This window comes from Coturnix japonica, chromosome 2, assembly GCF_054131305.1.
Source record: "Coturnix japonica strain WE chromosome 2, WE-NBRP24, whole genome shotgun sequence".
Taxonomy (NCBI): domain Eukaryota; kingdom Metazoa; phylum Chordata; class Aves; order Galliformes; family Phasianidae; genus Coturnix; species Coturnix japonica.
Window position 1 is genome coordinate 108,077,393 of NC_140664.1, and position 22,984 is coordinate 108,100,376.

Sequence of the window (22,984 nt, forward strand, 5' to 3'; positions counted from 1 at the left end):
TAGAGAGGGGTAGCAGTGGGACCCTTTTAGTTCCCCTGTAAAGATTTCTGTAAAACCTATAAAGATGTTTGGAGAATTTCCATGGATAGCAGTGTTTACACAGATTCACAGAACTGTAGGGGCTGGAAGGGACCCCCTGCGAAACCAGCTTAACAGTAGTAGGTTGCAGTAGGTGTTATATGTGGTTTAGTAAAGAACAGGACCACAAGTTACAAGAAGAGCCTTAAAAGAAGAGGAAGACCAAGTAGGGAAAGGGCTTTAGTGTTCCCAAACAGTTCACTGTCTGCAAAATAGCATCGAATGGCCTATGTATTTGTGAGATAGGAGAAGTGAGGTGAGTGTATAGAGTCGAAGTGGGGAGGATCAAGTGAAAAATACAACGTTTTGTGATGCTTTAGGAAATTTTTGCGGTATTGCCTTGGAAACACAAAGTTACAGTCAGCAGCCCACACGTCTCACTGCTCTCAGTAACTTTGCTTCTCGGGGAAAGCCCCTGGGACCATTCATAACCAGAGCGCGTGTTTGACGTGTCACACAGTCTCAGTCCTCAGAACAAGGCTTTTACACAGAAATGCTTTCATGAGCACGGAAGGTCTGTGACACCCTTGTTTTGATGTTGTGCTGCTTCCTCGGCAGTCTGAATTCAGGCTTCTGAACCTCTCTTCCTGTCTCCTCTGTGCCCGCTAAACCAAGTGGCTGCTGACCTGAGTTAGGGTTTTACTTCAGATTGTGTCTTTTGATGCTCAGTGTGGGATGTTAAGATAACTACTTTGTTACTAATCCTGAAAATTAGAGGCTGACTTTCATTTTTATACCTTCCTCGGTATGTTTTCTTGAAGAGCAGATGCAACAAGTGATTCTCTGAATTTCTGTATTGGTCAGACACAATCGGTTTCCTCGTACTTAAAATGTACTTCTCACTTTAAATGTAATAAATGTTTCACTTTCCATACAGATGACATTAATCTTTCAGGCTGCCCTGATGGTCCCAGAGAGTCAGTCAGTTCCTAGTACTGGAAACTGCTTTCTGAAGATCTGAGAGCTGTGCTTCCTATGCATCCCTTTGCTGTTGGCTTTAAATGCCAAACTGACAGAGTGTTTCCTGGATGTATTAAGAAATCTGGAAGTCCACGAGGCGTTCCATGGTCCTCAGTCACTACTGGAGTGATTTTCTGCCCTAGGAAGCAGCAAGGTGCTGTAGCTGCATCATGTCAGCACTGTGCTGAACACTGTGGAGTGAATGTGTTGAGGCTGATTTTGTGTCAGCTCCTTGGGAGAAGTATTTATAAAGAAGGTATTCAAGTATCCAGTGTTAACAAGGGAAATTAATTCTGTTTTTCTACTTGTCTCTTTAGGTCTCCAAAAGGCGGCATCCATAGTGAAGGGTATATCTTGGAGGTAGAGTGCTACTCCTCTGTAAACCAACTTTCAGACAAGAAGGAGATACCTGATTTTATTAAGAAAGTGAGTAAAAAGAAACACAAAACAACAACTTAAAAACAAAAAAACAATATACCTTCCACTATAGTTACTACTACTCGTTCTGTCAGTCTGACAATGGGCGTGTGCTTACATTTTGTGTGGTTGAAACACTTTGACAGAGTTTGGTGATGGTTTGTAATTTTAAGTACCTGAAGGGCAGTTGTGCTTAAGATATATATTATTGATAACACTATTATGTATAGCTTGAAGTCCTATTATCTCCTAGAATCCCTCAGATTACTTAAGGTTTTTTTGGTATCATAATGTGTGCAGCTAGAGATGGTCCTTTGTCATTCTCAATTGTGTTGCTTTCTATACACTTCCATGTACTGGGAAGATTGAAAATGACCCTCGAATTCCTTATTTGTTTCATTCTTTTAAAATTACTTTTGATGATTAAATATTCTACTAGACTAGAAATCAGCAGGCTGTGTCCATTTCCATGAAGACAGATTTGCTGTGCGTGGTTCAGATTTTGCAGCATCTGTTGTGTCCTATTACATGTTATAAAAACTAGCAGTAAATACTATGTTGACATAGCCACCTGGTATAAGAATAGAGTGAGTAGGCGTACTCCCTCTTAGCTTTAATCCATTTTGCAATGATAATAGTGAAGATTTTGTAAAATAGACTTTAGCACAGGCTGTGTAAGTTCAAAAAGGGACTCAGCTTGACAGACTACAGTCATGTTCAGTCTCTCCTTTTTACTGTGAGTAGTAAAAACTGGCTTAAAAATAATGCATGTATGACTTTCTGATCATCATCATACTTACAGATAAATACATTTGGATATCGGAGAAAACAAGTTTTCTGAACACTTTCTGCTTTTCAAAAGTTTGAATCCAAATCTTCTTTTCAGGGTTTATTACATTATTGCATCTACATTAGGTAAAACTGGTGTAACTCCGATGTATTGATTTCAACACGTTTGATTTTGCTCTTCAGTTCTTTAAGTTGAAGTATCTGTTGCAGCTGGTAGCAAGATTTTATGTCGTTCCAATTGAGAAATCTTTGCATTTGAGCCTTCAGAAAGAGCTTGGCTAACGTCAAAACAAGATGACAACCCAGGAGTTGGCTTATTTCCATAAATATTCAGTTCTGAGACTTTAAAATGCTTTTCTAGACATGGAAATGTTTCTGTTGGTAGAATCAATTTGATTATGGGGTTATAAAGATGCCTTTTTGAGATATAATCATTTAAATTTTAATAGCTGAAATGTATACTTACTGTTGCTCTGCAGGCTGAGTATGTCGCTCATCCTCAGATGTTATTTGATGTAGAGGAATTTGAAGTTCTTTGAAGTTGTTGCTGTCAAATGTGTGCTGTGTCCATGTCTATATCTGATTAAACACATTATGAAAGTCTCAAGGCTTTTTTGTAAATATAACTCAGGAAACAGGACTTGTTTGGGAGTAGGAATTAATTGTCATATTAACTAATTTGTCTGAGCAACAAAAACATCCCTTGCTCTTAAGGGCAAATAAAACAGATGTTTACAAACAAAATAAGTGAAAAATAAAGAAGTTCTTCAAAGGCAGTAGGAACAAAAAGCCATTAGAGAGAGCAATTGCTTGCTTTCAAAAAAGAACAACCATAATTCTTCTCAAACTATGGAATACAGTTGAAGGTAATAGTGTGTTATAATTGAGTAGTCAAGCCTGGATCACAGAGCTTTTTGTAAGAAGGGCTTTTAGCACAGGTTTGCGATCGTGTACAGCATTGCAAATCAGTATATTTTTAAAAAGATACCAAGTATGATACCCATATCTTCAACATTTTCAATGAATTTACTAGAACAAATTACTTTGAGAAAAATAATTTTATTATGCACCACTGAGCATGTATCATTTACATGGAATTTGAGAAAGGATACCATTTTAATAACTTTTCTCAACACATTTTTGTTGCATTGAAATTGCTGTATTGAATAGTACCTGCTTTTTCCTATCAAACACAAAACATTTTTGCAATGGAATACAACGTAGGTAATAAACTTTTTTTTTTTCTTCTGTAACTCTTCTAAATGTAGAAGAATGATGAAGTAGAAACAGTATTTAACCTGGAGAATGCTTCTAGCTCATTGAATGTAATGTAATGGCAAATAGAAGGTTGCACTGCATTGAAAGGGTCTTTCACATACAAATTTTCATAGGAAACTGGAGACTTTTGCACTCTCATTTTTCTTGCCATACTGTTATAAACATACAAATAACTGTATATACATGCATACGTATCACTGGTCAAAGAGAGGCTCGTTCTCCGGTGTCTTTTAAGTTGCTAGATAGAAACAGTGTTGGATTATTTAAAGACAGCTGTTTCTGCCATAGTATAATACCAAGATGCCTGTGAATTCTCATGAGCTTTTAAAATCTTCTCAGTAGATGTTCCCAGTCACAAGGGTGATTGAGCCCAGATTTGACTGTCCACTTATTTCCTGTGTTTACTCACATCAGAATGAACATTTGTCATATATAGTCAAAACAAAGCACGTATCCATGTAGTTTGTGGAAGTGATGGTAAATGATTTTGAACTCTTAACTTCGGAGTTTTAAAACTATCTTGAGCATCCAACTAGGTTGGGGTATGGAAAATGAGAAGTGTCATAGAGTGAATTTGTCCAGAAAATTACATACTTATACTTTTATAGGTATTTTGTGCTTCTAACAGTATGGTAAGCAAAAGGGGAATACAAAAGCATACAGTTTGTGTATGTGAAAATTACAAATCTTAGAATTTTGGGGGCTTTGTAATTATGAAGAAGAATACTGGTTCTAGTATTTCTCACATTTTTTTGACTCTTTTTATTTCTGATTCTTTATCACTTAATCTCTGCGTTCTGAGAAGGAACAAAGCTTGTGTGTTCTGAAGAGTGCCAGGCTGTTTGTGGACTTCTTGTCTGTGTTACGGCAGTCTTACAAGGGTATTATTTCTGAAGTCTCCAATTGCGTTGTTAAGCCCAAGGTTCGTTAGATGGATATATAAATATATATGTATATGTCGTAAATATACATTAGCTGACCTGTTCAGAAATTTCCTGCAGGAGATACATTCAGAACAGGTGGCAGTAGAAGATAGAAAGGGGAAAATATTGAATCTTTAATATTGCTCATAGGATAGTTCTTCAGATGAACAAAGCAGTTCAGATGTACTACGATGGCTAGAGAATAACTCCAGCTCTGGAGTGCTGTTTATTACCTAGGATTACATTATCTAGATGTGATCTCAACCTCTTTTAAAATCAGTTCCATCCTTAAAACAAACCAAAAAATCCCACTCCAAACCTTCATTCTCCAGAGTGTTTGCAGAAGAACAATACAGAAGTTATTCCTTTGGCACTTTGTAATGAAAACCATCTTGGAGCACTTTTTCTGCTTTTGTGTTTTGGTTTTGTGTTTTTTTTTCCCCAGTACAAACAGAGCCCCTATTTAATTTGTAAGTATTTGGATCTTAGATACAGCCATGAAGCAGCTAACATTGGTGGTTCAGTTATTTGTGATCTGCTGTGATAATATTTATTAAAGTGCATTTTGTTAACGTTGTGTAAGTGTATATATAAAAAGAAATGGTAAAAAATAGCACATTCTGTATTTTAAACAGCCTGGTGTGAAGGGAAACATCTGTTCCTGGTTAAGCTTCTTTCAACTTCTGTTCTTCTGACGAAGCCATGTAAGAGTGTTGTTGATACGTATCTTCCATGAACACTGCAAAACTATTTTCAGGACTCTCCCAGGAGCCTGGTTGTGCTTTTATAATCCTTTGCCCCCAGCAGCTTTTAGAGCTGTCCCCTTGACCAAGACAAAAATAGATGTTGATAAGTATGTATGTAGCTAATGTTTTTAATGATCCCACTTCTGTCTGGTGGGAAAATAACCTTAAAATAATAAACATGATAATATTTTATACTGTGCTAAAATAAAATATGGGCAAATTGTTCAAATTGTAATTTTGGCTACGAGTAACAGATGGTTTGATGAAACTATGTGGTTTAAAAGAAACACTCTTTGGTTTATATAAAGATAAAAGAAAGCGTTCCCTGCTCAAAAAAAGTGAAGTCCATAAGTCTCAGACTGAATTCTTTGTATTTAAAACCTGAATGTTTAAAGTCCTGAACCTTTTGATTTCTTATTGCTTAGGGAAGAGATACACTAAACCAGCATTGCTGCAAGTTGGTTACTGTCAAGAGAAAGGAATGTCTTCTGGTGTTTTACAAACATTCATCCAGCTGAAATGATTGACAGATACAAAACCCAACCATCCATCTCTGAACATCTTTATTTTCTTCCTTTGCTTATTTTCAACCACTAGTTTTTGAGTTTCTTCTGAAGGATTCAGATGCAAGTCTTGGCCTCCATTTTGAAACTGTATTTGGAAAATGGTGGTTAGATTAAGTTAGATGAATGGCACCTAGATTAAGGCTTTGAGACACTGTTTCAACAGATGCTTTTTTGGTAGTGTATATCTAGCATTTGCACTGAATGAACTTAGGTGGCTGTTCTGTAGCAGTCTATCCCAGGTTTTTGGTATACCGCAGTTTTTAGGGATCCCATGGTTCTGTGTGTTCCCATATTTTAAATGGTGTGAATAAATTAATGATTTCCTTTCAAAGTTCTAGGGCAAAAATGGGACAGTATGTTAGATTGGCTTTTAGGCAAGTACTGTAGTCACTGAACCTTTATAGCCTGTGTCCAACAATTTTCTTCCTTTGCCAGCTCAGTGAGGAAGCAGATGCTAAAATAAGAGAATAGTTTGAGAAGAATCACTGCACACAAGGCCACAGGCGCTGATATAGTACGATTTCAGGAGTTGTAATCTCCTGAGATGATATGCACACTGAAAGGAACAAGTGTGCTTGCACTTCCCTACACTGTTCATTTAGTACAGTTGTGTTGTTCTCAGAAGGGAGCATGCAACTGACAGAAGCTGAAGAGGAATTGTAACTGGTTCCTCTAGTCTCCTTCTTGGCTCTGGTAGCAGGAGACATACAGCTTGCTGTCACTTAATCTCTCTTGGCAGTGCTGTCTTAAGAGTGTATATTCTGTTTTATTCAATGTAACAGTAGGTTGCAGGAGATTCTTGCTTAATTACATTTTTCCCTGTTCTGTTTGTACCTTTCAGTTCTCATTTGCAGAATCTACTCCCAATGAGCGTGTTGTAAAACTGCAAAGCTTGCTTTCTTTTCCCTGTTCAGTGCCTTGTTCCGCTCTACCACAAACGCAGCGAGAGCTCAGTGTCAGATCAGTGGTTCTGTTTGAAGGGGTTGTTTACTGCAGAAACTGTTTTTGTCTTTGGGTTTTGTTCTTAAACTCTTAATTTTCTCTTGGGTCTACCAAATTCTTTCCAATAGTCTTAACTAAAGTTCCTAAGTGGTGAAAGTCTCATCAAGGTTTTCATAGGAATTATTAATTTAAATAATGTCAAAAACACTGTTTAGAGGAAGACTCAATGATCTGGGATTATGGTTACACTTTTCATAGCATCTCCCCAGTGTCTTGTCTTCAATGACTTATTTTGATGTAATTGATAGTGAAAATAATTGGTGATTTGAAAGCATGCATATGGATATACAAATATACTTTCTTTCTATAAGCTACACTTATATTTACTTATACTTACATGAGCAGGAACTATCTTTATCAAATTCAGAATTGAATGGTTGAATATTAACTGGGAAAGGATAAAAATGTGTAGGAAGTACAGGCTTAAGTGACAGAGTATCCCGGTCAGAAAGGTTACGAGGTTTGGAAATCTACAAATACTGAAGCAGAATTTCAGAGCAGAAGGATGGAGAAATGATACAAAGCAGTTGCTGCTTTGCTATTTGATTAGCCAAGTTAACCTTTTTTTTGTAGCTGCCAAAGATGCAAAGTGCATCTCCAAAAAGTCATAGAAGTTTTGACTTGTTCAGTAATAAATAAAACCCTCCTTCAGAACATTCGTTAAGCCTAGTTGATTTTAAAATAAGCAGTGAACACTTGATGGGTATTGCTGCCTTCTCAGGAAGGAGCTTGTGAGATCTGCAGTAGATGTCAGAGGCAAACTAAAAGCCTGTCTTAATTTTAAACATCTGTTTTCAGAAAGGAACAAACTAGTATTTGTAATGAAACGTGTACTACTAAGTAGTAATGAAGGGGGACACTGCTGGAGAACTGTAGTCTCAGACATCCTTTTCCAATTCCAGCTCCTGTCATGCAAGTACACAGTACTCTTCTCAAACAGCAAAACAATTTTTGCTTCAAGATCCCTGGTGTGGTGTCTGTTGTCAGAGGGGTTTGATTGAATCCCGAAAAGAAGGTAGAAGAATACAGTGATCTTGTTTCTGGTGTGCGTTACAAAATCTAGTGCCTCTAACATTATTCTTTTAAAAACAACAAGCAAACAGGCTGGCAAGCATTTATTTTATTAGCTGAGGTGCTTCGTGTTTGGTTTAAAAAAGTATTAGATAGCTCTGAGCTGAATTGTTTCAGAACTATTGTTTCAAAGGCCATATGTTTTCCCATCAGTGGGACTAATTAGCAGCCTTTCCCTTAGCTCACTGCAGAGCTAGCTACATGCATCAGAAAGTCAGTTCACTGCCGCTGCTGAATGTTGTCCTTCCTCCAAATGGGGTTTGTTTCTGTTCTTTTTGTATCAGCAGCAGTCCCCTTTTAGCTCTACTTTTTTTTTTTTCAGTACTCTGCTAATCACGAGATGTATAGCATACCTATTAATGAAACGTTTTCTTCAAATGACAGAGTTTTAAAGGTAGCTTTCATCCAGAGCTTCAGGAGGTGTAAGTCTTGGGACCATTTATCATAGAATCATAGAATCACAAGGTTGGAAAGGACCTATAAGATCATCTAGTCCAACCGTCCTCCCTTTACCATACCTACAGGAAACTACTAAACCCTATCTCCTAGCTCCCTATCCAGATGCTTTAGGACTGTTACTAATTGAATTGTCCTGATGACATTAGTAAAACTGCCTTACTCTGAATGCATGCTGACAAATTCCAGCTCCTGGTGCACAAGAGTTTAGAGAAATCCCTGGCATTTGTCATATTAAATCAACAATTTGAAAATCCTTATCCAAGACAGAGATTCTCATTGTTAAATGATGTAGCATTATTTCCTATGTTTATTACTGTAGATGGAATACTATCCTGAGCTTTCTGATCCTGAGCATCTGATTTGCTGCTTGCCATCCCATGGGGCAAACATACAGAATCTCACTGTGTGCAATTACAGAAGCTGACAAATGTGTATGATTCTCATCAGCCTGATATCTGCATCCTTGAGCTTCTGTATTTATAAGTAATATCATCTGTCTCTCTATGAACAGATTATTTTGGAGCTGATAACTCTACAAATAACACAGGCAACATCTGAAATGTGTTACAGGCCTCTGCATTAGACCATCAGCTGTTTTCTAACTAGGTAGGAAACCTTCAAAACCAGAAAGATTTGAAAAAGTGGGACATAAATTTGCTGCTTCAACATAACATTCAGTGACGCTGCTTCTTGCTGCTGATGGCTCCTTTTCTCCAAGTGCACTATAAAATCAGTGGTCAGGCAGTTATAAAATAAGCAATAATGCTTTACAGACGTTAAGAAACATTAACACAGGCATAAATTCAATTAAGGAACTGACATCAGGATTTGACACTGCTTGTTTTTATCCTTGCAGGAGTTAGTGGGAGATTTGGTATTTATTTCACAGATAGCAAAGGATAAATCTGCCTTTTTTTCCCCCCCATTAAGGAAAATGCCAGGTTTCTAATCAAGCAAATTATAGGGTTGATATTAAATTCTTTAGCTGCGTTGGCCTTCAGTACACATGAAATTTCACCTCTTCTTTAAACAGGTTCTATTTTTAAACTGGCATAAGTGCAAATTGATAGAAGCCAGTTACAGGCTGATTTAGATGTACCCTCTTGGGGTTTTGCCCAAATTAAAATAAATGAGTGAAGTTCTGCTTCTGTGGTTAAACAACGTCTTTTGTGTTGGAGACCTGTTTTTGTTTTTGTGGTTAATACTATTCAAGCTACACATTGTGAGACACTAAAAATGTTTCTGTTCCTATCTGGGGAAAGAACAAAAGAATTTATTTATTTTGTTTTGTTCGGTTGGAGTTTTCCTTTTAGGAATTTCCCTAAATGTAAAGAACATGTATGTAGTATCCAGAAGATACAGATAAAAAACCTGCCAGTAAAATCATTGAAATTAATATGGATCACTTAGTGTAAGGGCATTTTTATCTCTGTCTTTTTTTATGTGGCACATGATGGAGATGCATTTCTTCTGCTTCTTCCTCTTATTTAGTAATATACTACAGATTGCTGAACACTTTTCCCCATTTGTTCTCCGAGCTGGCACATAAAAACAAGTAATTGTGGTATTTGTCTGGTCTGGAAGATGTTCTAGGTGAGCCTAGCAGAGCAGCACCGCGTTCATTCCATCCACTTCAGCTTTACTCCTGCTTTCTCCTGTACTTCGCCCTTTTACTGATTGCCAGCAGTGCCTTTGCTAGGTATTTTCCCCACACGGCACGTGGTGTGCACAGACAGACACTGTTGTCTCTCTGTACCAGCATGGGATACCTGATAAGGCTGAAAGCCTGTGGAGCTGCAAAGATCTTTGCAGGTGGCTGATGGAAACAGCCTCGCTGCAGAAGTGCTCATCACTGCTGGGCACAGCCAGTCAGGGTACAGAGGTCAGGGCTTCTTCTCTGCATCTGGGGCTTTGTTTTTTTCTACTTAGAATATTTCAAATACAGGTTGCAGGAGATAGAAACATACAGTGAGTGGCACAAATCATTCTGGATCTTAAGAGAACTAAAATTCTCTGCTAATGAAACTCTTGAGTAGAATGCCAGGAGTGAAATTACTTTTACTTGCAGTTTGAAAATGTTAGGGCTTCATACTTTATGAGAGCTTGCTTCTTCATGGTTATATGGGAAGTTGGTAAGAAAGAATGCTTGCATCTGCTGAGGCATCACTTGGTTGTTCTGCAGCTCACATTGCACTGTTGATGTAACATTTCCTGTTTAATTGGCTTTATGGAAAACGATGGTTGGTTCTCCCTTATGGACTGAGGAGAATCTGAAACATAGGTTTAAGTACAATGGTGTGTTCTATATAGTGATATAAAAGACATTCTCTTTTTGTAACCTTTCTGCTAAACCATTAGGCTAATACATCTTAGAAGATTATAGAATTGTTGGGTTTTTTGAAGCCCTTTCCAACCCATTGGCTTGGGTTGGAAGGGGCCTCAAGGATCACTGAGTTCCAACCTCCCCCCAACTACAGGTAGGGCCACCAGCTTCCATGTTTAATACTAGGCCAGGCTGCCCAGGGTCCCATCCAACCTGGCCTTGAACACCTCCAGGGATGAGGCATCCACAGCTTCTTTGGGCAGCCTGTTCCAGCAACTCACCACTCTCTTGGTAAAGAACTTCCCCCTGACATCCAACCTAAATCTTCCCTCCCTCAACTTAAAACCATTTCCCCTTGTCCTGCTGTTATCTACCCTTTCAAGAAGTTGACTTTGTGACCCTCCCCTGGACCCTTATTCAATTCTCATTCTATCTCCTTGGAGAACAAGAGCCTCCAGAGGAAAACCTCAGGTTCAGATATTCCTTAGAGCACACACGTTTTCTTTGTGTGTGCCAATACTGTATAACGTTGCTCCAGTAGCTGTGAAAGCTGTTCTCATCCCAATCACTGTGTGGGAGGACCTGCTGTGGGCTGACAAGCAGTCTTCCAGGACCAGTAATGTTACCACATATGTACTATCCTCGCACTCTAAAAGAGTTGCGTGCAAGATAAATTTCTATAATTAGCTGCCCTGCAACCTACCAAACAAATGTAGTGATGCGTGTTTAGATTAGTGGTAACAGATGAACTGAATCTGTAATTCTTTCAATGGCTGTATGAAAAATATTTGTCAAGTTGCAGCAGGGGTTGGGGAGCTTTAAGCGTATTATGAATGTATCTATTGCTGACATTCACAGAAACCTTTCTGAGCAAGGCCAGTACATTCCAGCTTTCTTTGTAGCCACACATCCATGTGATAAGGATACTGCTGGCAGTAGTCTTATATGGAGGTTATTGTTCTGGTTATAGCTATGAACTTTTGTTAAGGCAGCAGCTCATGTTCGTCAGGTCCAGCACCTGTGAAGGCTGTTGCCTTTGCTTCCTGAACAGCTCTGTTAAGCTCCTGCTGTCACAAAATTAAAGAGTTAACATGGAAAGTATAACTTTGGTTTGAAAGAGGAAGTTCTTGTAGTCGATCAGGTATCATCTGTACATTTGTGTATTTAGAACACTACCGCATTAGCAGGAAGTAGGTGATTCATTTAAAAGAAAAAAGTACTTCTGGGTAGGGAAGATGCTGAAACAAACTACCTCTTGTTTATTCTGTTCCATCTCTCAAAGTAGAGATGTGTGTAACGTTCAGTATTTCACTGGCTACTGAAAAAAAAAAAAAGCCTGAACAGTTTCATGTGAAAGTTCATATAAATTGAACCTCAGAGAACACTTAAGGCAGCTTAACTCCCTGGAATTACACGGTATGCACAGGAATTGAAATTATTTCTTCATTCTTAAGCCATTATTTTTGAAATATTTATGCGTGTTTAGACTTTATATTATACAAAGTGTACGCAGTACATGGAAACCTTTCCTTTTCTGGTGGTGATTTTGATAAATGAATCCTCACACATTTTCACACAGATCTGCTTCGCTCTGTTCCAGGAGCGTGATACTAAAATCTCTTGGATGGGGCTCCGTAGTGCTGAGTCTTTGCAGTAGATTTCTCTTTCTGCTTCCCCTCAAGCTTTCCTTAGTTAATTCCTGCTTTGTCTGTCTTTCAGTACGACTCACCCTATGTTTTTTTTCTCTGAATCTTTTGTGGTCTGATTCCTTCATGTTCTTCCTCTACCTAAAACATAAAGGATTAATAATGCAGCCCCTTTGTTTTCATTCTTCTTTGCTCGTCTCACAACTGTTCTTTGGAGTTCTGTGTCTTCCCAAGTGCAATGTATTAAAATAACTTTGCTTTTATGTACTCATTATGTGAAAGCTTGCCATTTGTGTCTGAATCCAAAATAGGAAAAACAACAACTGTTGTTATGATGGTGCATATTACAGAGAGAATTAATAACCTTTTCCTTGCATAAATGTCATAATCACGTGCCTAATACAGCAGAAGGTGTAATATCGAGTGACTGCAAAACACTGAAACTAAAACTTCATGTGAGTAAAACCACCTCTGGTAATTTAGAATGTTTCAGACAAAGACTTTATGCTTTATGAAGAAATACGTGGGCATTTTCTTCCCTTTGTGTCTCAGTGTGTGTGTGCACACATGCATGCAATTTCACATTACTGTGGACAGTTGAAGGGACTTTTCATCCTGCTTCTCTAGAATTTAACTTTTTATGTAAATATAGCATGGCAATTTCCTCTGGTAGTGGACAAATGTGGCAAAATGACATGCTTTAGCTCCCTTGAAGGGTGTTATTTGCTGTATTTCTATTTAGCTAAGACAGCTTGAAGGTTAAAATGTAATCTTCTTTGACTTGTAGATTCAAGATGCAGCAAGTCAAGGCTTGAAATTTGTTGGAATTATACCTCAGTACCATTCCCAAAAGAACTGCCTTGTCAGCTCCTCTCTGACACCTGCCAGTAACAACTCTGTGCAATCCAGAGATAATAAAAATGTTTCAAATTGCCCTGAGGATCACGCTTCGCTGGATGGTGAGAAAATAGATGGCATTAATGGATGCAGTGCTCCAGCACCAGGTGAGGGGAATGCTGACCAATGTGCCACATCCAGGGAAGGCAGGAAAGGTGAAGGACAGGCTGCTGAGGAGCCCAATTGCAAGTCTGCAAAGGACAGTGAAGAACAACATGAGCACCCAGGTGGGAGAGAAGCGCCAGACACACAGAATGGAGTTGCAGAGAATGAAACGCCAGCACGATGCTCGAAACCACTTACTGACAGTAAGTACTGCTGTGACCTCTAATACATAAAAGCCAATTATGTTCCCTGCTCCTTCAGGGGTACAGGCAAGGAGAGGAACTTACTTCTGTGATAGCAAAGAATGGATGCAGCAGATGCACCACGTAAACCAATTACAGCACAGTTACACAGTTTATGACAACTGAGTGTAAGTCAGGTGGCAGCTGAATTGCTGATATAACTAGGTACAGCTGTGTTATGACCTGTTCTTGTGCCAGAGTGTAAAGACTTATTTTTCCTGCTGTTCTGCTGAACTCCTTCATTTTTGTATTTGTTGTGATACTTGATATAAATATCAAGTATATCCAGAAATTGTTTAAAATAGGACATAGGCCAGAGTAGTTTAGAAAATCAAGTCACCAGAAAAAGGATTCTTGCCCCATTTTAATTTTTAAACTTCCAAATACCTTTATTTCCTCTACTTGCCTACACCCTAGAAGATACTGTGTACACTTATTTCTCTTACTGCTTTGCTTACTTTCCTTACAAGTTATAAATCTATGTAAGGAAATTCCATCTACATTCCTTTGAGCTGGTACCGTCCTTGACTTTATTTCATCACTGTTCTTCATCCTTTATGTAGATTCAGTCACACAGTCCTGGCCCTTTGGGGATTTTGTAATGTAGGGCTGAGAATGACTCTGCATTCTTGGACTATTTCGACTTGGACTATTGTCTTGGTTTCCGTTGCATTTTTGTGTAATTAGGCTTTTTGGCATCAGATTTGTATCATTCTCAAGTAACTTTTCATTGTGCTGTTTCACATTTTGTTGGGCAAGGGGGCAGCTGGATTAGGTCAAAGCATTTCTGTTAGCTGAATCATTTCTTCCATTTTATTCTAGAACCTTACACGTTACAGAAGTCTGAGTTTTATAGTTCCAAATTAGGTATCTCTGTCTGAAATCAGACCAGTACTTTCTCTTTTCTTGTGCTGCCCTTGAGAGAGTCAACCTAGCTATCTTCTGTTGCAAGTAACCATGTTCTTAGTATTTCTGCATAATATGAGGCTGATCACCTGAAATCTTCCTTAATATTTATCTAAAGCACTTCAAGATTCTATTACAGCTGCTGTCTTACCAGATAAAGGGTTTTATTTTAAAAAGTGTGTTTAGTGTCCATATTTATCTTTTTTTCTCTGAGTGTTGTTCAGCTTTATTTATTTCTGATGCTTTTTTTTTTTGTTGCTGGTGGTGAGTTATGCAGGTACTTTCTGAGAAGGCAGTTTTTCTGTGATAGAAAATGAAACAGCTCACTTACAGGAGGATTTCCCATATCTATTGCCTGTACAACATTGCTGATTTCTATATTACTTTTGTATGGCTTTTTGTTATTAGAGCACTCCCTTTTCCTCTCATGGAAAATGTATTTCAGCCTTTGGCACTAGTTCTCCATCCTTCCTTGAGAGCATTAAGGTAGAAAGTACCAGGTGTTTTTGGTTTTTTTTTCCTGTTACCTTGCTTGTTCCATAGGAAGTGATCTCTCTTGAACTCCTTCTTCCCTGCATTAAACTTCGGAAAAAAACCATAACGTTTCCTTCTATTTGTGGAACCTTAATTTTGTTCAGTTTAGGTTTAATGCTATTCAACTGTTATTTCATTATGCGTCAGTTCTTTGTTATTGAGTATTTTGTAGTGCTCATCTACTTCACCCTTTATTAAAGGGCTGTCAAAACACTGTTCAAAATACTTTGCCTATAAACAAGGCACACGTATTGCAGTGCTGTGTCCAAAAGTGCTCTGCTATTTAGAAGTAACCTGAAGGTGTCTTTCTCCAGGCTTGAGCAGACAGACTGCCTGGTGGAAACTGTTGGCTGTAGTAACTGGAACAGTGGTTAGGTCCAGTATAATGATGATTGCAAAACCAAGTCAAGCACTGAAAGATTACCACATATATTTAAATGAACGCTTTTAAAGCCCAAATTATCATCCCCCTCTGGATTTCCAGTTCCACAGTCTGCTGTTGTTAAGTCTTATGTCTTCATACACGCCAGAAAGATCTCCATTTCCAACATGAGTCTGTTTTGGGAGTCAGGATCATTTCTGTTAGTGAGCAATCTTAACATTTCTCGTGACATCGCTTTCTTTAATGCTTGAGATTACAATATAATAACTTGGAAACAAGAGGAGCTTGTTGAGTGAATAGATTTCATCGAAGGTTTTTGCTTTTTATATTTATTTGAAGAGATTTTTTTTGGCTCTTGGAAGTCAGTAGTCAGTCTGCACTTAAATTTACTTCCAGCTTCAGAGCCGTGAAACCCCAGGTTTGCTGTCAGCAGTGACTTTTTGTAATGATAAGAGGAGATATGGAACAGATTCTGCTCTCATTTTTGAGACCATGCACAATGCTGCTTTCATAATTCGTTTGCTCTTGTGTCAGTGTCTCACCTTGGCTCAGACCCAGAGTAAATCAACTAACTGCCTAGCATTGTCTCTGTATTTATGATTCATTGCATTCTTTAGATTTGTCTGCTGTTTGCTGGTTCCATGCCACTGCATTATCAAATGAAGTTATTTAATACTTTAGTTTAATGGTCATGATCTATTGAACGCTGTTCCTCCTAAATTTGCAATAACATTTGAACTGTCCTCAGTCACACCTCTTTTAAAATGCATTCAGTAGAAAAAATAAAAGCACTCCGTGTGTTGTTAGTGACTTCTGCCGTACTTAATGCAGTTTATGGAACTCAATTGCTTTCGTGTCTTGGTTTGTACTGGTAATTCCAGTAGAAGTGTTGTCCATTAGCACTCAAGTATTAAAATCTGTACATTTTTTATTATCAGCAGTGAATCCATTAATAGTAACAAATACTGTAACAACAGTCCAAATACTGTGATGGATTTGGGGATCCTGCTCTGTTGTGCAGTGCAGGAATGTCATAAAAAGAAAAGCATGTCCAAAGTAATTGCATTTGTGAACTGTGAAAGGCTGTGTGCAAACAGTATTGTTATAGCTGAAATACTATAATGTGGTTGTTGCATTACTCCAATTTTTACTTTTTGGTAGAGACAGAGATCTTCACTCTCTTCAACAAGCCCAAAACCCCACAGAGATGCAGCCAGTATTATACGGTGACTATCCCTATGAGGATCTCCAGGAATGGACAGACTGTCAACAGCTTAGAAGCAAATTGGCTGGAGCATATGACAGATCACTTCAGGAAAGGAGGCTCATTGGTGAATGCCATCTTCAGCCTTGGAATGGTAAATGGTATGGAAATTACAAAGAGCATTATCCACTAATAGAGGTCATTATCTTTCAAGAGAAGACATTTGGGAGGTGCTTTAATATGGTCATGGGGAGTATTTGTTTTAGATCAGCCTATTTCAGTGAAGCGGAATGAAAGTAGTGAAAATATTTTGGCATTTGGATAAGGCAAACTGAGATCCTGTGTTGTATTTTACAAACATAACAGAGCCGTTTCTGTAACTGCAGAAATACACGGACTTACTAAACAGTACCAAGTGAACTGAATTGAGTTACTAAGACAGTAAAGCAGATTACATAAGCTAGAGGTGTAAGGATGCTCTAGTTTTATCTGATTAGTACCTAGCCCCAGTTCTTGCAGGGATTTCCATCTCAGTGGCACAGTATTTTTACCAAATTGCCTTCTCGTTTTGTCTTATTGATATGAGTTTCAAATCTGTGATGGATCAACTTTGATATTAAGATTAAAAACCAGATTTTTGCATGTTGTTAACAGCACTGAATTCAGCTTAATACTCTAGTCAATCTATGCTACACTGCTGGCCGCCATGGTGATTCTGAATTGAAGCTTGTTGCACAAAATGAATTGTGGTACATAATAGGGATTTTCAGAGACATAACCAAGGGGCCATGAGAACAAACCAAGGGAAACACTTGAACATAAAAATATTGAAGTTTTAGCCATATTAATTTTATTGGAAAATTAGGTGTCTAGTTGTAGCTGTTTCACAGGTTGAAACGCTGACTGGTGGGAAGGCAGGGCCAACCCAGGGGAGCTCAGGTGAAAGCAATGCGCCTGAGTGACTGGAAGGGATGGATTCAGGATTCATCCCTTCCCAGACCTCATTTAAGGATTGGCAGTGGAGGTGCGGGTATCTCAGTGGAGATCCATGCATACCTGACGACTTCCAAGGGTATGTAGATTCCTTCCTGTGTTTCTTCATGGCTGCTGCCTTTGTGCATATCTTTACTTGCTGCAGCACAGGGCCTTGCTACTCTGCTGTCACTGCTATGCTTTCCGCTGCTTTACAGTATTACACTGGTACACATCATAGTTAAAATTCTTATTCCCAAATCCCGTGAGTGCTATGAATCTTTCACCTAATTTTGGTTTGCTTTGCATCCTTCAAAAAGGATGTGGTAATCCAGAGATTGGGCACTGCTGCTAAACTTCATGGGTTTGTGCCACAGAACTATAGAACTGCTTCCAGAGCATCTTCTTCCTACTTTGCTGTCAGTCAGAATTCTGTGGCCTGTGATAAAACACAATTGGTTCTGGTAAAAGCCAATGGGGATAACAATTCTAATTTTTCATTTTGCAGCAAGCGGCAAAAATTGAAGGTCTAAAGTTCAGTTGATGGAATGCTTTCATAATCCAGCTTCCTGGAAAGGCCTGTAATTGCTAGTTAACTTATTTAAAAACAGGCTCAATTACTTTATGTGTATAAATTGCAACTCATAGAGCCAAATCTAATTGGCTGTATAAGGCTTAGTGTTTTCTTTAATAAAAACTGCTTATCAGTGTACTCTAAAATGTTTTAAACACAGCATTTTTCTGTTGTTTAAACTTGTAAAGTTCATTTATATAACAGAGGACTGAGGGAAGTTCATGTACTTGGATACCACCGTGAGGAGTACCAGATAACTGCCCGTAGACAGAGATAAAATTTGCCTGGAGGAAGGCAGTGATGTTTCTATGCAAATAGGACAACATGTTATATAGAAGTGTAGAGATTCAGGATTAATTTAGATTAGAGCTTGAAGATGAGCAGTTGATAAACATTTTTATTATCATCTCGCTGTTACAGGAAATATTAGTAGTCAGAAAAGCTCAAAGTTAATGTTTTTAAAAGGGTATCAGTACAGTTAAGGTAAAATGCCATGACTGAAACCACTGTTGGAAAAATATTTGATAAGGATATCCATAAGTTGATCCCAATTGTAATTAAATATTTATTATTTAAATCCTAACATTTTCCTAAACTGCAAAGCAGTAGATATTTTTCTGTCTTGTACCAGCCCATGTGAAACAACCAAAGAAGGTGGGAAGAAAGAAGAGGCTGAGGGCTTCTTGTTTCTTTTCTTTTTATAGTCTTTTAAGGCAGCCTGTCTGGCTCTTTACAGCTGATCTGTGTATTCACTGATTAATACTTTTCCAAATCAAGGTAATATTAGCATATTTTCTCTAATTGGTAATATTACATTTCTTTGTTCTGGGAACTGATTTTTCTCTTTGCCTTAAAGTATGAATTCATTACTTTGCTTATTAGACTTAAAAGCAGGGTTATTTTCTTCTTCTTCTCCCCCTTGTCCTTGGAATGCCCAATCAAGTAAAGATTTCCAGATTGTCAGCAGATACGAATTTGTTTCTTATCTTCTGCCAACAGTTTTAATAATCTGTATGTAAAAGAATTTTAAAATTCACTGATAGCAACTGTTTCTTTTTGCTCATCATACCAGAAAATAACAAGCAGAAATATAATAAAATTGCAAATCACGCTTCGTAAACTATACAGAGGTACCCCATGTATCTTGTCATTACTGGTACTCCTTGTAATCCCAGGTATAACTGATTCTGTCTAATGATCTGAAGTGATCACAGGACTTAACCTATTCCCTCTTCCAGTGAGAAGCAGAGCAAGGTACAAGTTAATAACACTGAAAATAGAAAAGATTGAACAGATGGGATCAGCTTCTTTCTTATGACAGCAAGTCTTCAGTCAGCAGTATGAGAGTAGGTGCGGATGGGAAGGGTGCAAGACTAAAAGCTAAGGTTGTACTTCCATGCATTAACAGAGCAATTATAAGCTTGATCGTCTTCAGTCATTTTGAACTACAGTTCTTTAAACATTTGGTATTTATTTTTCTAGTGACTGTGAATTTCTGGGCCTTCAAACTTGGATAAAGCCAGCTAACCATCCATAAAACGTGGACAAGACTTTTAAGACAAAACAAGCAAATGAAACAAAAGAGGAGTTGCTTCTAAGTGGAAATTAGTTGGGTTTTTGAAGGGCCAAATGGATTATCTCTGTTTTATTTGCACTGCTGCTGACAGAAATGAACCAGTGATGCATCTGGCCAATTTTATTCACCTTATCCACAGAGATGGCTGGTATTTTTATCATCCGCATGGAATTATTTTCTCTGTGTGTACTGAAGGTGAAAAGGTTCAGAGGGAGAGAGGAATATAAATGTGAAGCAAAGGCCAGCATTCAGATCACGTGACACGTATAGCCTCAGATATCTCGTTTTCTTTTTGAGAGCAACAGCAGCGTAAAGGTTAGTTTTCTAGATAAGGGGAATTTGTAGTTCAAAGACAACACAGTGAAAGTTGTTGCGCGCTAGAAGAGCTGTCATGGTAAGGGGAGAAATCTTTTCCCATATACTTCTTGTAAATCAGAAGCAAGAACATCAAAATAGCTTTTTGTCAACAGAGCTACATCAAATATTTATACAACCAGTGAAAGCAGCTTTTTGTGCACAGTGGGATACCTTAATAAAAAATGCAGTGGTAATAGAACATTTTCAGAGGAGGGACAATGATTGTAACCTTTAGGTTTGGAGGATTCTTTTTTTTTAAAGAGTGAAGTTATGTTATTTCAAGAGTAAAGATTGCTAAATGATACACAGACTGCAAAGTCAGAATGGCTTGTTTTACTGCTTTAACTATGGCTTTCCTGCAGATTAACTAATATTTGGAATCATTACAGACTATTTAATAGGTTAAGCTAAGTTCCTGGAGATAAATCTTGTTAGAAAAGAAATTGCCAGAAAAAGAATGCAACCACATTAGAACCAGAGAAAAATACTGTGCGTGAGAAGCAGTGGAAAATGCAGCTCACCATCTAAGCTTTGTCTGATCTTTGTAGGTAGGTTAGTTAAGATTCAGCTAGATAAACAGAGGAATCTGCCTTGCAGGTGTTGTTACCAAGAAGTGCCATTATAATTGGCGGAGATTTAGACCTAGACCAATATTGTTTGTGTTGTGATCTGCCTTATCTTGATTCAGGTGTATAAAAGGGGTAGGTGCACTGGAGCATGTGGTTTAGTAGCAGCAGATCTGGGAAGGGCAGAGATACTTAGTGCCTCCTTTGTCTCAGTCTTCATTAACGTGTTCTCCCAGACACTGGAGTTCAGAGTGAAGATTCAAGATGGCAGAGGACCAGCAGCAGTGGATGAAGATCAAGATAGGGATTGCTTGAGTTTCTGAGACTGAATGGTCTTAGGGTGCTGGGAGAGCTGGCTGATGTGGTAATGAGGCAGCTCTTAGAGGAATTCTCCAACAACAGAGGAAGGCAAAGTTTGCACCCATCTTCTAAAAGACCAAAGGGACAATCTAGGAAACAACATGTTTCTGGACACATGAAGAAAAGGAAATCTGTTGTCCACAGTCAGCATGGATGTAACAAGTAAATCATACTTCATCAAATGTGTTACCTTCTGCGATAAAATGTTTGGATTTGTGGATGAAGGGAAAGCATTAGATGTCATGCTGGGTGGCTTCAAGAATGAAGTTTGACACTGTCTCCCACAATATTCTTGCAGCCTATATGAAAGGATGACTGGACAGATAAAAATACTAGTTATATGGCTGCACTTAGAGGGTAGTAGTTAGTAGGTCAGACTTCACCTGGAGTAACAAGAACACCACAAACTTCTGTCCTGGGCTGCGCTGTGTTTTAGCATCTTTATCGGTGATGCAGAGGAGGTGAGGGAGAGGGCTTTTATCAAGTTTGCAGGTTATATCATATACAAGGTGCAGCTGATGTGCATCAGGGTTGGGCTGCTGTTTGGAGGGACCAGTACAGACTGGAATAACAGGCCAGCAGGAGCCTTTTGAAGTTCAGTGAGAACATATGTTCGGCCTCTGTGAAGGTGGCGATCCTCGCACACATGCAGGATAGAGACTGCCTGTCTGGGTAGCAGCTCTGTTGGAAAAAACCTTGGGCAATGTCGATGAGTGACAAGCTGATGGTGAACCAACAGTATACCATAGCCATAGAGAAGGAAAAGAGCCTATCAGACTGTATTGATAAGAGTATTGCCAGTAATTGAAAGAAAGTGATTGTCCGCCCTTATTTGACACTCATTAAGGCTGCCTCTAGACAACTTACTGTGTCCAGTTTTGCGCAGTTCCCCACAAGGAGCAAGGAACACACTTACAAACTGAGGCTGATTTAGCAGAATGCGGCTGTCAGTGGCTGGAGCGCTTGTCCTGTGGGAGAGCTTGGACTGAAGGAGATTATAAATAACATGGATACTGCCCCTTGGCTGAGCTGCTGGGCAGGAGGATGAGAAAAAATGTATGTAAACTGAAATGAGAGGTTGGGTATAAGGGAAAATGTTTTCGACATAGAAATAGACAAGCTTTGTAAGAGGTTGCCCGCGAAGTTGTGCAGTCTCCATGCTTGGAAATTTCGAAGATACAACTGGATAAAGTCATGAACAATCTGCTCTTGCACTGAAAATGCTTTGAGCAGGAGACTGAACTGCGGATCCAACTTATTCCATGATTCTATGAAACCATGATTCTATGTATGAAGCAAAGCTATTTTTTTTTTCCCCATCTGCTGTAAAATAGAACCTTAAATAGCAAATTCAGCTGTAGGCATCTCTATCATAAATCTGTACCATCAGGTTTAGTGAATTCCACATGCCTGTTGCCTAAGTTGCTGCAGACTTTACAGCATCTGTGAGATACAGGTGTTGCAGGTAGACTCAATGCATCTGTCCAACTCTTTGCCCTTCCATGTCTGTATGAGAGTTCTCCTAAAATTCCTGCTAATCCTGATACTGTAGCATGGGTTATATGTTCCTTCACTCCAAATTAAGATGCATTTAGCTCCCTTTCTGATATCCTCTGTCCCCCAGTTATTCTTAGCATACCGGATGCTTCACATGGGATGAAATTCATGATCCGACTATTCTTTACTATTTCTTCCAGTTATTTCTTTCCTTTACTGCCCTTTTCAGCCTGTAGAAGGAAAAACATGCTGCGAAGGTGTGAGAATTGGCAGACATAGTTATGGCAGGAAAGTTTAAGAACTGATGGAGAGGAGGCTCAGTTGTGTTTAAGGGAAGATCTTAATGAGTACCATCAAGCAGTTTCTCTTATGGAGCTTTTCACTATTATCACTGTGTTGAACAGACACCAGTATGCTGCAGCTGTCTTTCTCTCATAAGTTTTCCCCTTCTGTTTTTCTCATTTTCTGTTAGGTTCTTTCCTGGCCAAAAAATTAACGGGTTTTAGGATGGACTGGATGTAGCCTTTGACAATAATCATTGTACATTCAACAAG

The 22,984-nt window shown here is 38.6% G+C and overlaps 1 protein-coding gene across 2 annotated transcripts in view; it reads left to right on the forward strand.

Annotated features, from left to right (window-relative positions):
- RFTN1 (raftlin, lipid raft linker 1) overlaps positions 1–22,984 on the forward strand; it is an 87,425-nt gene that overhangs the window by 45,447 nt on the left and 18,994 nt on the right. For both annotated transcript variants that reach the window (XM_085540526.1, XM_015853776.3), the window contains exons 4-6: positions 1,356–1,464; positions 13,046–13,463; positions 16,486–16,689. In XM_085540526.1, coding sequence (XP_085396652.1) covers positions 1,356–1,464; positions 13,046–13,463; positions 16,486–16,689 — 731 coding nt within the window. The remainder of the gene's footprint in view (positions 1–1,355; positions 1,465–13,045; positions 13,464–16,485; positions 16,690–22,984) is intronic.